The sequence below is a fragment of the Durio zibethinus genome, chromosome 7, assembly GCF_047325235.1.
Source record: "Durio zibethinus cultivar Kanyao isolate XHJ-2024 chromosome 7, ASM4732523v1, whole genome shotgun sequence".
Classification (NCBI taxonomy): Eukaryota; Viridiplantae; Streptophyta; class Magnoliopsida; order Malvales; family Malvaceae; genus Durio; species Durio zibethinus.
In genome coordinates this window covers 18,968,107-18,982,939 of record NC_143168.1, presented here as the reverse complement: position 1 = coordinate 18,982,939, position 14,833 = coordinate 18,968,107, and the positions used below count along the sequence as shown (strand labels likewise).

General features: G+C 31.8%; 2 protein-coding genes and 1 long non-coding RNA gene across 5 annotated transcripts; 1 reads left to right on the top strand and 2 right to left on the bottom strand.

The window, feature by feature from the left end:
* Positions 1-476: 476 nt before the first annotated feature.
* On the bottom strand, positions 477-1,899 carry LOC149518076 (uncharacterized). Its single transcript, XR_016343808.1, has 2 exons — positions 1,016-1,899; positions 477-938 (listed from the first exon to the last, which is right to left on the bottom strand). It is a non-coding gene; the product is annotated as an uncharacterized LOC149518076 (long non-coding RNA).
* A 3,233-nt stretch (positions 1,900-5,132) lies between these two features.
* Positions 5,133-9,240, top strand: LOC111276926 (uncharacterized). The gene is made up of 2 exons (XM_022862904.2): positions 5,133-5,927; positions 8,284-9,240. Exons 1-2 carry the CDS (start codon positions 5,245-5,247, stop codon positions 8,927-8,929), a joined length of 1,329 nt encoding a protein of 442 aa, XP_022718639.2. The 5' UTR covers positions 5,133-5,244; the 3' UTR covers positions 8,930-9,240.
* Positions 9,241-9,639: 399 nt separating this feature from the next.
* On the bottom strand, positions 9,640-13,449 carry LOC111276927 (uncharacterized). 3 transcript variants are annotated; one of them, XM_022862906.2, is made up of 4 exons: positions 13,291-13,449; positions 11,529-11,762; positions 11,352-11,453; positions 9,640-10,714 (listed from the first exon to the last, which is right to left on the bottom strand). In XM_022862906.2, the coding sequence occupies exons 2-4, from the start codon at positions 11,710-11,712 to the stop codon at positions 9,978-9,980; spliced, it is 1,023 nt and encodes a 340-aa protein (XP_022718641.1). In that variant the 5' UTR covers positions 11,713-11,762; positions 13,291-13,449; the 3' UTR covers positions 9,640-9,977. The 3 variants fall into 3 exon arrangements, with proteins under 3 accessions (XP_022718641.1, XP_022718640.1, XP_022718642.1); XM_022862905.2 differs by having other exon boundaries at positions 9,827-10,735; positions 13,291-13,428; XM_022862907.2 differs by having other exon boundaries at positions 9,827-10,711; positions 13,291-13,428.
* Between the last annotated feature and the right edge of the window lie 1,384 nt (positions 13,450-14,833).

The following is a 14,833-nucleotide window of genomic DNA, read 5'->3' as shown; positions in this document are numbered from 1 at the left end:
ATCTTTATATCCCCAATATTAGGAAAGCACAAAGGGTGTTCATATAGTATCTTTTATGCACATCAAGACCACAAAGATATTATCTAAAAAACAGAACTTTAAACACAAGCAGTTAATATTAGAACTGAAGATGATATATCAGTGATTAAAAGTTTGAGAGAAATAACTATGGTTTATAAGGATTTGCCTCCAAAAATGCCCTCCATCTACAATATTAAAACACCTTATATTGATGAAAAAAAGTTTTGCAGATTAACTTAAAATTAAGACTAAAAAGAAGATAAACAATTACAACCAGCAATTATTTTTCAAAATGATAAAGCATAAAGAGAAATAATCCACGACTCCCACTACATAACTAACAACCAGTAAATATTTTTCAGCATGATAATGCATAAAGAGAAATAATCCATAACTTCCACTACATTCAATTCAAAATTTGATCTTTGAGGTCTCGAATGGATGAAAATAGTATATAAACAAAAACAACACTAAACTGGCATTGAATAAATCATCGAAGAAGAGCTTACAAAGTCACACCCATAATGTTGCTGAGCATGGAGCTGATTCTAAATCGTATTTGTAACAAAAAATAAATAAATAAAAGAAAAGCTAAACAAGAAAATTTGCTTATACAATGGTAACAAAAAAAAAAAAGTACCCAGAAATCAAAATTGAGAGGGAAAAAAGAGAAAGCGACTTACTTTTCATATCAGAAACAATGCAGAGTCAAAGACGATCATGGCCTGGTAGGTGTCGAGGCTGGTATTAATGAAAACAGTATTTAAGACAGAGGAACTACCAGAACCGACAGCAGAATCCGGGTTTTCCATTTTCGTTTGAAATTGGCAGCGACCCGGAACTTAAAAAGGGTTTCAAAGCTCCCAAGAATGATGTCAGCAAACTAACTGGTTAATAATCCCATTGTATTACATTTCCTGCAAAAGAACATTTTAAGTTCTATCAGGAATTGCTTACAATTTTGACTGGATATTTCACAAAAAATGGAATTTACCTGGTTCAAAGCGATTGGATGGTGGATCAGATTCATGCATGAACTACTCTCACATTTCCATAAAAGCATAGATCTTTCACACTTACCTTTTCAGTTTGTATGGCTTCCATGAAGACAGTCTGTTGATCATCACTCTCAAACCACAGTTTTCTCCCTTGGTTTCAGCTCTGATGAAATCTCCGATACCGATGCGTCTGCCGAGTGTTTGGATCTTACCTCGGATTCCTCAGCTCCTTCTCGCAATCTCTCTCCCCTTTTGGCAAATTTAAAGTCTTCAACAGAAATAATCAATCCCAAAGTTATTTTCTGGTATTATCCTTTAGGTTTTTTAAGTGGGTTTTATAATCAAAGCCTGATGAAAAATAGTCAAGAGTAGACCAACGTTGGTAAACGGTAGCCATGCCAGTGGAAGAGACGATGGCAACAACACTGCTAACAGAGGAACGAAAATGATGACAGAATAGAAAGAGGGGTCGTCGAGGAGAGAATGAGGAAAAGACTCTGAAGACGGAAGAGAAGGAAAAGGCTGTGGACTGTAAACCAATTTTTTCCCAAATTTAACCCCCAATCTTTTTTAAAGACATTGATGAGGTGTATATTCATTTGCAGTCGGGTACTGCTTTTATAGTATGTATAGATTGCTGGGCATGTTTGCTGTGGAAGAGTTTGTGCTGCTACCTCTTTTCCTGTTTGCATCAATTGAACTAGGTTATTTATTATTGATCCAATACATTTCTTAAAAAAAAAAGAAGATAATATTTGCTTTGATTGAGTAATTAAAAATGAATGAAAAAGTATGGCTGTGGGTTTTACCAACAACAAATAGAAGAACCAACATGAAAACTATGGCAGAGAGCTGGTAATTCTTCATGACTTTTCCTTCTTTTTTTTTTTTTTTTTGGTCTTTTTTGCTTATCTAAATAGGGTACCAAAGTGAGAAAGAACATGCAATTCTCTTAAATTTTATAAGGGATTGAGGGGACTAGTTGGAGAGGAACTGATTATTCTGAATATTCTCTGTGATTTTTTTTTCTAATTAAGCAAATAATGTAATCTTTGGGGGGGATTTTTGCCCAAAAAAATAGTTCCATATATAGATTAGGGGATCAATTGAAGTGGACTGAGGAGAAATGGTATCTCTTTTTTGTTTGATTTGGAAGATTTCTGCCATCATATAGTTTTTAGACATTGTATCATTACATTCCATTTCAAAATGATGTAATGACATGATAAAAATTTTCTTTTAACTGACCATTTAAATGAAGTTGTAGTCAGACAAGCATGACCCTTTTGAATATCATGGTCATTTCATTGTCTAAATAGCATCAATTTAATTAAGATATCAATAGTTATTTCTATATTTGTTGTCAAGTTGATTTAATTTTAAAATAAATCTGTAATGATGTAACATTACCAGTTGTAGAGTCAAAAATACTAACAATTATTTTTTGTGTATGAGGTGTCAATTTTTTAATTCTTTATATATACTTTTATTGATATATTCATTTAATTTATATCAATTTTAATTCTATTTACTCGTGATTTCAAAAATTTTTAACAATTTAATCTAAATATTATTTTTTAAACCGCACTCTACATGTATTATCACTTTTAGGTTAAACTCTATTGAGGTCTTTAAGATTTGAATGAAATTCAAGTTAGATCCATTAGTTTCAAAAATGGACATTCTGCTTTAATGTTATCAATTTAGTAAGATAAAATGATCCTACCATTAATTTAATGTTAGAAATCTGTTATGAAAGTGTTCCAGAGACTATCATAACCTTGAATGGACAACAACTTCAAATACCTAGTTTGGGAAAGAAATACCTTATAATTTACAATTGTAAAATAAATTTAAAAGTTATGAAAAAAAAAATCTTAGAAATGAGTTGAAAGAGGAGATTTACCATGAAAAAAAACTAGTTTGGGTTTTGTTAGTTGCAATTGATATGAGATGTGTTTATTTATAGTAGTTCACCTGGTGCTTCAAAATTTTCTCAAAGAATATAAGTAATCAACTAGCCAATATCCACTACATATAACATTTTCTAGGCAATTCTCTTGTTCTTATTCTTATTATTATGAATTACATTTCCATCAAACTATTTTATATCTTTAAAAATACCCATTAATTGAAACTTTAAGTAACCAACAATATAAACTAAATTGGAAAAGACAACATAATTGAATTTCATATCATATAATAATCAAAGGGGCATGGGAAATGTTAGAGTCAAACAATGAAAAGCTAAAATTTGAAAGTAAAAGTTGGCCAACAAGCACAAGTATAGGAACATTTGAAGATTAAAAAACCAAAATTAACAAAAGAAGAAATAATGGTAGATTCAATAACAGAACCCACCTATCATAGACAAAGCAAAAATCATTTTCATTAGCATATCTAAATACAACAATTTTTGGGAAAAAAAAAAGAAAAAACCAATTTAATTTTTAAAGCCTCAGAACTAAGCTTATGTTTGGATTGAAGTAACGGGAGAGAAAAGAAAAAAATAAAAAGGAAATAAAAGAAAATGGAGAATCATTTCTTTTATTTGTATATGACATAAATAAAAATAAAAGAAAAGAAGATATGCTTAGCTTCCCTTGATTTTTTTCAACTTTTTTTATTTTTTAATTACCTTAAATTAAGAAAAAAAAAAAGGAAAAGGAAAATAATAAAATTTTTAAAATATAAAATAACTATTATATCCTTCTAAACATAAGAATTGTTTGGCTTACAAATATAAGGGCAGTTATACTAGGTAGAGGAATGCCCTCCTTTTCTTCAAACTCTTGTATAAGTAAAAGCACACTTAATTAATTAATGAAAGTTATTTACTTCCAAAAATAAAATTATTATTTTTTAAATATCAATAGCTTATATAAAAATGACATCTTTAAGCTAAACCAAGAATAAATCAAAACTAAAAGATAACTTCTTGCTATATTATCGCTGTTTTCTTGTGTTTCTAGAGCAATCAAACAAGAACCTAACATTATTTTTGATTTACTGAATAAAAAAATTATCATGAAAAATAACAAATTCATTGAATAAAGAAAAAAAAAAAAAACTATGTATGCCTCATTTCTAAAATTAGATGAAATTTCTGAAATTATCTTTGATTTCTAATGTAAAAAACCTCTGCTCCAGAGCTCGAACAAAATTTTTCTGCCTTTACCTTCAAATCAACTACCAATTCATCGACTCTAAATTACCAAACTAAAAAAAATCAATAAGCCGAATCCTAAATTTCAAAACTAAAATCACTGATTGTGTTCAGGTTTTAGCCATGGGATTAAGAGAAAGAGAAAAAAAAAAAAAAAAAAAAAACAGTGAGCCTAACTAGAGGCAAAGAAAAAGAACGATGAAGAGCTGTCGGTGGTGTGGTCCATTATGCACATTTGGATTTTGGCAATTATGTAATTTCCTAACTTTTGTTAACTCCGTTAACATTTTTAAGACGGAATGTTCATTTTTAAAATTAATTAACTTGACTTAAATTTCACTCAAAATTTAAAAGATCTCTATGGAATTTACTTTTATTTTTAAGTTAGACGTATGAAAATTAGACTTCATTTTAGTTAGAGAAAATTAGAAGACATTTAAAAAGGAACATTAAGGTGAAAAATTTTAAAAAATTATATTAAATCAAAATATATATATTTTAAGTTTTATATATATTTTAAATTTTTACAAAATAAAAATAAAAATTTTTATCAAAATCTACATAAATTTATTAAAATTTTATATTAAAATAATATATAAAAATTTTAAAAAATTAAAAATTAAAAACTACTAAATCAAATCAAACTGATAAAATTCAATTTAATTTAATTCGAATCAAATAAAAGTTTTATTTGAATTTAGATCAAATTTTAAATTTTTATAATATTATATAACATCTAAAAAAATAAAAAAAAACTCAAAACAAACCATTATCGTCTTTAAGAAACATAATGACTAAATTCAATAACAATGATCAGATAAATATTATAATTTATTTTTTAAATTAAAATTAATATAAAAATATACTAAATTAATATAAAGATAAGTAATAAGTGGGACACATATATAAATATTATTCTTTTTTATTAAAAAATTTTAATTTCAATTAATATTCTTTAATATACGATTAAATCGTGTAATTCTAATTAACTCTAATTCGGATCTAATCGAGTCGATTTTCTAATCAATTGTATTCCAAAGTAAACATTTTTGGGTCTAAATGGGCCAACATTTCATTTCATCCATTCTAAGACCCAACCCTTCGTTTTCACCAAGAAACACTTTGTACCAAAAGAAAAATAACAAAGATTTCATAGAAAAACAAAGCAAGAGTGGAGAAATGGAGGAAGCAAAGGCAATGGCTCATCAGCAGCAGCAGCAATTTCTCTTACAACAACAGCAACAGAAACAGCAACAGCAACAGCAACAGCAACAGCAGCAGCATCACCAACAGCAACAATTTCTACTCTTACAACAACTTCAAAAGCAACAGCAACAGCAACAGCAGCAACAAGCAATTTCTCGGTTCCCGTCAAACATAGATGCCCATTTACGTACTACTCCAGGTGTTCTTCCTCACCGTCCTATTAACATCCAACAAAACCCTAATTCTAGCCCCAATCCCAATCCCAGTCCTAACCCTAACCCTAACCCTAATTCTACTCCTAATTTACAACAACAACAACAACAACAACAACAGCCGTCACAGTCACAGCAGCAGCAGCAGCAGCAGCAGCAGCAGCAACAACAACAACAGCAGCAGCAGCAGCAGCAACAGCAACAGCAGAAGCAGATCCGACCGTTGAATCAAGCGGAACTCCAGATGGCTTATCAGGATGCCTGGCGTGTTTGCCATCCGGATTTTAAGCGGCCTTTTTCTTCCCTTGAAGATGCCTGTGAGAGGTTTGTGTGGAAATTCTTTAATTTTTGAGGACAAGTTGGGGTTTTATTGGAAATGGAATTCTTGGTTTTTGTTGATTCTTCAGCTTTTTTGTGTTAGGTGTGAAAATGGGAAAAAGATGAGAATTGTTGGAAACCGAATAATGGGTTTTTCTTAATTCTTTAGTTTTCTTGGTTTGTGGTTGAGTAAATGTGAAAAGATGGGAGTTTTAAATAATTGGTGAAAAGATGGGAGTTTTAAATAATGGGTTCTTTTTATTATTTTATTGAATTTTGGCTCGCATGTGTGGCATTTGTAAATTTAATATGTATGTAGATTTATGCTATTTTCTGGTTGAAATTTGAAACTTTTATTCCTGCAGTTGGGCTGTAAGAAATTGGCCATATTTCTAATGTAATGATGGCATATTGTTATATCAGCTAGGGAAATTAGGATTTGAATATTAGTGTCTGACATAAGTTTACCAGTAGTGCTAGGATGATAGGGCCATTTACAAAGATATAGGAACTGGTTTATGTTAGATAATCAAATGCTTTTTGACATGGTAAGATTTGATTGTAAATGAGATTTGCAGAAACTGTTTGATTTAAATGGATGCTCAAGTTTAATGTTAGTTTGTTTCATGTAGTTAGTTTCTGTTTTGTGTAAGTCTTCCTAGATTGACATATATGTAGAAGTGTATGTTATATCGCATTTGTGCATTGGAAATTTGTTGGAATTCATATGCATAAGACGGAATAAATTGCTGATGTGTTGTGACAAATGGCAATTTGATGGGAAGAATTTTGGGATTCATCTAAATGTGGCTGCAAATACTTGGAAAATTCACTTTTGCATGATTTCCTAGCAAATAGAAGATAAGTTAGGACTTATTAGAGATGTTTGTTATTGGTGTTATGTGCCATTTGTCAGAAATCTGTTTGGCTAGGTTTCGTTCTGCACAGCTTTGTCATCTTTCTCATTGGAAAAAAGTGAAAATAAATAAATAAATAAATAAATGAAAACCCATTTAAATTTACTTGAAATTTTATTCATAATATTGTACCTTTCCTGTTGCACTGAGCTTAGCTTTCAAAATCACTCATAGCAGCTAACATTCATATGTTCCTGTAAGCAGACTGACTGATTACATGTTTTTTTGCATGAATAAACTGGAGTTGACAGAGTGACTAAATGATATTTTTAGTGTCCTAGCTTGTATTTGTACTGCTGTCATTTGCTGCTACTATCTTACTGAAGATGTTTCACCCATTTTTCAGACTTTGCTTTGCATTTTCCTGGTTAAAGTCTTTGAAACACACATGTTTCCTCTGGTCATGTCTTGGATTGGTTTATGTATCTTCTTTTCCACTATATAAAGGACTAAAAATTTTTTACCAAACACTTTTAAAGTTGGTGGCAAATTTTGTTCTTCATTGTCTGTCCTCAGGCTTTAAAAATTTCTTGTTACTGAATATTTGTTTAGTGTCTTGCTTCTTTTGACTTATATTAACCAATAAAATCAAGAACATATGGAAAATACACACACACGTGTATGCAATTTAAAATATTTTTGTTTCCCCCTCCTCCTGCCCAATTCTCTTCCCTCCTTTTCTCCCTTGACTATAATCCCTTTTATTATATTGTATATGGTCTATCTAATTCTCTCTTCATTGTGTCAATTGACGGAAATAGTGTTTTATTTTAGTTTAGATATAGAGGGGAATGGACTAAAGACAATAGTAACCATCTATCTCATCTTATGTGAGCAGAGCTTTACATTACCAGTGGATAACACATTAACCCAGCTATTTAACTTTGACCTTTGAATGAGATTGGATATATGTTTCAGAGTTTCTCCACTGCAAGTCTTCCTTCTTAACGGGCAGATTTCTTAAGTTTTATGGTCAAATTTCCTCCAAAGAGAGAGCATGGAGAAACAAGAAAAAAAAAATGGAATAGAGAGTGGTTATCCTTTTGTGGAAATGAAATCCTTTAGTATATGATGAATGAAATCTAGTATATTTGTCATATATAGCTGCAAGTGAGTTTTTGAATTCTCCTGATTACAGAAAATAATAGTAAATGTATTGTTTCGGCAAACCCTGATTGAATATTTTTGAAATAATGTGAAGAAGACTCATCCATTTGAAGTTTGAGGGGTATTCTACAAACCTTACTGGGAAGAAAGGGAATATGGTGAACCATAGGAAAGCAAGTTTTATGTGCTTTTCACTTATATCACTTAATCCCCTATGGAGGATAAAATAGTAGTGATTTGAGCTCTCCCTACTTGAATAATTTGCATTATGACATTTGGGATTGAGTAATTTCTCCTTGCTTTCTGTTTTTTAAAGTTTATTTCATTAAACTGTGCAGGTTACTACCTTACCATGTAGTAGCAGACTATGAAGCAGAGGAGGATGATAGAATTCTTGATTCTGACACAACTGGCATGATGCCATCTCGCTCCCAGCAATGGGATCACAACATTGCTGCCAAAGTTGCAGAGTTCACAGCCACATTCGAGAAACAGGCTCTTGCCTTCAATATAATATCTCGCAAGCGAGCAATGGGGGAATTTCGATCTGAGGAAAGGTTGATGGTTGAGCAGGCTCTTCTCCAGGAAGAGAAGAAAGCCATGCTTGATTTGAGAGCAGAAATAGAATCTAGGGAGAAGGCTGGTCGGGAGGCTCATGAGGCTAAGTTGCGAATGGTAGCAATAGCTCAGGCAGAGCAAGCTCGAGCTGAATCACAAGCTCATGCTGAAATAATGGCCCGAGGACCTATAAGGGCAAACGCACTTGGGTCTCAAGGAAGCAACCTTCCGATTGGTCATGACATTGGAGAGCAGTCGCAGGGTGTAAACCCCGATGAGATGATGAATGGATGGGGGAACAATGCACAGAGGGATGAAAAGGAGCCGTCCGAAGATTTCTTGAATGATGAAGAGACTGAAAACGGAGATACAAGTGTGCAGAATGACTGGCGCGAAGTTGGGGAGTTTGATTTAAACAGTAGATAAGCCATGAAGGGTGGTTGTTGCCATTCAGTATCACCATCCCTTTTTTTATTCGTTTCACTTTTTTAACCTCGTTAAAGAAAACACGTACTAAAAGCTTGGACATTTTCATTTCAGTTAGCCTTGTGGTTTCTGCATTTATGTCTTGGCTAAGCAAGCAAAGGAGAGGTGCATGGTGCAAGAGTGTATTTGCTTTTGGGAGCTGCTTGAGGCTTCCATTGATCCTGTTTAATGTTCTCTGTATATTCTCCCAAACCAACTGGACGAATTCAAAGTAGCTATAAAAGCAGCTAGGCTTTTGAGTAAATCACATTGTTTACTTTTTCTGGAAGCCAACTATGAAATAAGCCCATAAAAAATGATAAATGGAATGTGGAACTGAGCCTTAACGACTTTTGATCCCACGCTGGATCTAGTGACACCAAATAAGCCTGAATCTTAATTACCATGTGACGCGTAAAATACAAAAATTAAAATTAAAAATGGATAAATTTTAAAATTTTAATAAAAATTATACGAATGAATTAGATAAGAATAAATTTATTTATTTTTTTAAATCGTCGACATAAATTGCAAATATTTATTCGTTACATTTAAACATATTTACATTCACAAAAACTGACTTTACATAAACATTATGACCTTATCAAATTCAATGTATAATTCCATCTCTTTCCCTTAAAAGGTTTATATTAATTCAATTCTAGACATGATTAAGTGAAATTAGTATGAAGTAATCCAATATATGAAATAATATTTCAAAAATATGATTTAAGTGAAATAAGAAGGCACTCGCCAAGCAATAGAAAAGTCAATCACAAACCAATATAATGGTGTGCCCACTGCTTTGCTTTTTCCATCCTCTTTCTCTCTCACACATCCCATTCTCATACATAACAGATGCACAAGCAAAGGACACATCATCTAACACTAAACTTAAAGCCAATGAATGTGGGAAAGAAAGGAGAAAAAAAGAGGCATTTTTTTTAACCTTGAAACAAAGAAAGAAACAGGGGAAAACAAGCAAGAATGCACAAAATCCTAAAGGTACCTACAAAATATTGGGGAGCTGGGAATCCAATCTATGCTGCAACTCCTTGATCTTCATGGAAAGCTCCATCTTCTGCTCCTTGTAGCTCTGCAACAAATATTCCTTTCCTTCTATCACCTCTTTCAAGTCTCCTACTTCCCTCTTCAGCATCTCAATTCTCTCCCCAGCTACCCTTCCCTTCTTAGGGGAGTCCAATTTGCTTTCCACATCAAGATACCCATTGGCATGACCATTTCTTATGTCAGATGGCCTAGCATTAACCGTTGAAGTCTGCTCATTCATGCCAATATGTCCTACACAGTGATCTGCAATTGCCCTCCTCAGCCTTTGGATTTCTCTCTCGGAGTCAAACAAGTCCCTATTTGCTGCATCCAGCTGTGACTGTAAATGACTTGAGTGTGCCACCTGAGCATTCAGTGAGTTCTGCAGCTCCATAATCTGATCCTGCATCTCCAGAATCATATCATCTCTTCTCTTCAACTGTTGCCTTAGTTTCTGTATCACTTCCCGCTTGCTAAATATGTCAGAGCCTGATTCTGAGACACATGGCGAGTCAGAGCAGTTAGAATGATGGACTGGCTTTGGAGGCAACTCAAGGCGATCAGGAGATGATGCCCACATAACACCATTATCCTTGTTGAACTCGGAGTTGGGAACTGTCACCAGAGGGAGAGCAACTTCAGATTCAGGCAGCATCTGGCCATTGGTTTGGCACTTCTCCCCTATGCCTTCAGCTGCTGTTTTGAGCCCAAACTTAACTAAGAAACCAACAGGTACAGGGAAATATATTTAAAAAAAAACACACATGCACACATGCCTAAACTGTCACCATCATAAAGACAAAACATTAGTGAGTATATCAATATATGACTAGCCAAAGTTAGAATGGCATGAACTTGATTGCTTTGGCAAACTCCAAAAGGACCTTGTCTCCCAATATCAAGAGCAATATATTATAGCTAAGGTAAATACAAACGCCACCCCCAACATTTCAGAACTAGGTTGATTTAACTCCTCATTTTTCCTAACTACCAGTGTCAAGACACATATCAACACCTCAAGGCTCAAAGTGGATGTGATTAAAATTTTGGAAAAACTGAAGCTGCCAGTTACTAATACTGGAAGGTAAGCAATTTGAGACTAGGATGAGATCCATAAAGGGCTCTGTCCTAAAGGAAAATGAGACTGTGTTTCTTCTCTTTCAAGGCAATATGTTACTATTACACTGAAAAAAGAGGCTTCAGGAGAGAAACCAAACTAGATGATTCATAACAATTTTCTTTCTTCACTTTTACTATCCCACTCCTAAGATCCAAACCAAAGCATAGAAAGGTGAAAACTAAAGCAATTGATTATAAATTAGCTGCATCACACCTGAAATGCAGTTGAAACAACCATCATCTTCTTGGGTAAATGAATACATATTTGAGTGTAAACGGCAACCTGATGATCTCCTTCTGTTAGAAGTTCCATTCCCTGTAACAAACTCTAAATTTAGAAGCAGTTATGTATTCAATACAGATTATTGGAGCAATAGATACTAGTATATACCTTTTGAGATAGAAGAAGCATTGTCCCGTTGCTTCGTGTCAAGTGCCTGCTTCAGCTTGTAACCAAGGCGGATTGATAAGGTACTTAGCAAGGCACCACCAGCAATAAAAAGCCAATTTGGCCCCTCACCATGAAAACTTTGCGTCTTCTGAACCCTAGATACCCGGCCACCTCTTGTATTCATTTTAAGAGTGAGGGGTCAGAGGGGAAAACTCTGAATCATCCAAATATGACCTACAGTCAAAGTGCACCAAAGTGCCATTACCAACCATGTAAAACAAAATTTAGGTGAAACAAAATCATGAAAGCCATAAGTTCTACAAAGTCCACTTTATCACAAGAAACAAAAGGGTCTCACGAATAGAATTTTAACAAAATACATTCATGTAAAATACTTAAATTGCATGACTTTAAAATTGAGAGCAATTAGACATTTAAATAAAAAATTAATATCCACCCTCCAGACATCCCACAGACTTTCTAAACATCATAGATTTTTGATAGAAAGTTGAACAGTGAAAAGGTATCTCTAGCTCTTGAAAGATCAGCTTTTGTCATAGGCATCGAGTCAGTGTCATAAAACACATCCAGGGTTAAAATCAAAAACCTTTGGAATAACATGGCCACAATATTCTCCTCGTGCTATACTTTATGCAATGAGCTGAATAACAAACAATGCAATTATGATGTTCAAATACATTGAAAATATCATCCATGGTTAGAATGTTGAAAATGAAAATGTAAACATGTTGAACATCTCAAGCATTACATGTGTCTAATTCATATAATAAAGTCCTATAATTCTCCCTGATTTAGGCAGTCAAGTAGCTTATGAACACTAGATACCAACTTAAAAACAGATGAACCAGGTGTTGAACACCAACAAAATCAATGTCCCACCAAAAATACACATGAGCAAGAACTCAGAGTAATTTCATCAGTTAGAACTTAGAAAAACACATCCAAGTTCTATGATTTCAAATTTATTGGGGTTCGATAATAAATCTAAGAGGTTTTAATCCATCAATCATGATGAAAGTAAACATATTCAATGAAGGACACTTATTTCATATTATCCTAAACTAAAATCAAAGAACAATAAAACTGTTCTACCAACTCATCTGTTACACACCATTTTAGGGGTGTGTGTGTCATCAAATAACATAGAAAGAATCCAAGAAAAATCAACAGATAGTGTATATGTGAGATTAAGTTAAAATCGACTTCGTCTAAAGACTATCACAAAGCAAAAATAGCATTCTCAAATTTCTACACAAACGAGGAGCACTTGTCTAAATAAGCTTCAATTTTCTCCGCCACATTAAAGTCGATATGTTACTTTGTATCGTTATGAGAATTCAAACTCCAAGTTCTAATACCAAAAACATTATAAAACCCCAATCTATCCATTATCTACAACTGTGCTCACATTTCCTCAACACCTGCAAAAGTAATGATAAAAAAAAAACCTAATATTGTTAAAACCTACACGTTTCTAATAAAATTAATAAAAAATTTAAACAAAAAAAAAACCCCAAAAAATCCTAAGTTAAATTTTTAACATTTCCTTTTTCATTCTTCTCCTATTGGCTATTAATTCAAAAAATTAAAAAATAAAAGCTTCGAAATCGAACAAAGAAAACTCACATTACCTAAAACAGAAAAAGGTACAAACTTTATCGACTAACTTAATCACAAAAAAAATGAGATATCGATCAAAAAAATAAAGCCCAAGAAAAAATCAAAGAACGAAAAGGCAAACCTCATTCAAGAAAAAATAGGGTGTCAACCGGATTTTTCCTGAAACTCCGTCACCGGCGTCGTTTTCGACAAGTGCTTCCCTCTGTCACTATTCACTCCCTCCCTTTCTCTCTCCAGGAATGACAAGAAGAGAGGGTTTTTCAAATGACGGCTTTAGGCTGATAAGTGATTTTCTTTCCTTCCCATTTTTCTTTTTTTTTTTTTTTTTAAATTAGAGTAAATAAAAAAAAAAAAAACTAAAACTATAAAATCCGGAGAATTTTACACGTCAACATGACACGTGTCCCCGTCGCCTTTATTTTTCCGTTTGTTGCGGTTTAAGTTGTTACTTGATTGAACATTTTCTTTTTTATTTTCCAAATTTTAGTTAATTCTTTTTTTAAAGATTTGATTGCAAAAAGAAAATTTAAAGAAAAAAATGGGAACCACTTGCCAATAAAGGTTGAGGGGAATTGGCTTTGGCTGCTCTATTCAAAAGGGGGACCAAACCAAAAGAGAAAAAAAAAATAAAAATATGAGTATAGTTCACTGAAATAAATATTCTTCAACACGTGAGGAGTATGTCTTCCAATAATTTATTAAACAAAACTTTATAAAAAAAAATATATATTTAATTTAACATTGATTATTATTTGTTTATAACAAATATTTTCTAAAATTTATATTTTATTAATCCTCAAAATCAATATTTAAAAAATATATAATTTATAATTCTTTTTAAATTTGACTAACATAAGCCTTTAATTAGGTTATTACAAACTCTGAAGTACAAAAACTCTTATACTATTTATTTCACACACCTTAAAATCTTAAAATTTAACACGATTAATAGAATGATATAAAATTTATATTACGTGATAAATCTATTATGTTTTATAAATAAAAAATATTAAATGATGATAAAAGAAATTTCAATTAAGTTACTAAAAAATAAACATAAATATATCAAATGTCTAATTCATTTATTGTCAAATGTTTTATATTAGATGTGCATATTAAATTTAAAAAATATTAATTCTTTAAGAATCACTTATGATTTACGTGTTGAATTTTTTTCATATGTAATTAAAATAAAAAAATTATTTGATATATTAATAATGAAATTTTTTAATTCTATAAATAAAATTAAGATAATGATACATATTTTATTTATTTTTTAAATATACACTAAGCTATATATATTATTATGTTAATATTCTTTACGGAGTAAAAAAAATTTTTTATCAGCTAATTTCTTCCTCAATTGTTTTTTTTTTTTTTTTTTCCAGTAAGTCACTCTGATGATAAGTACAAGAAATCAAAAAGCAAAAGAAGAAAATGAGATTATTGTCTTTTCTAACTGTTGACAGAGGCGATAATTCAAATAGAATGAATCATCCGATGTGATACTTTAAAAATATCTTTAAAATGGTGTTTTAAAACTTTCTAATTAAACTTCATTTAGTTATTACATTTTTTAAATTCTAAAAATAAAAGAAATATATATATATATATATACTGAAATAATCATTTATGACAGAACCAACGAAATTCTTTTGATCATA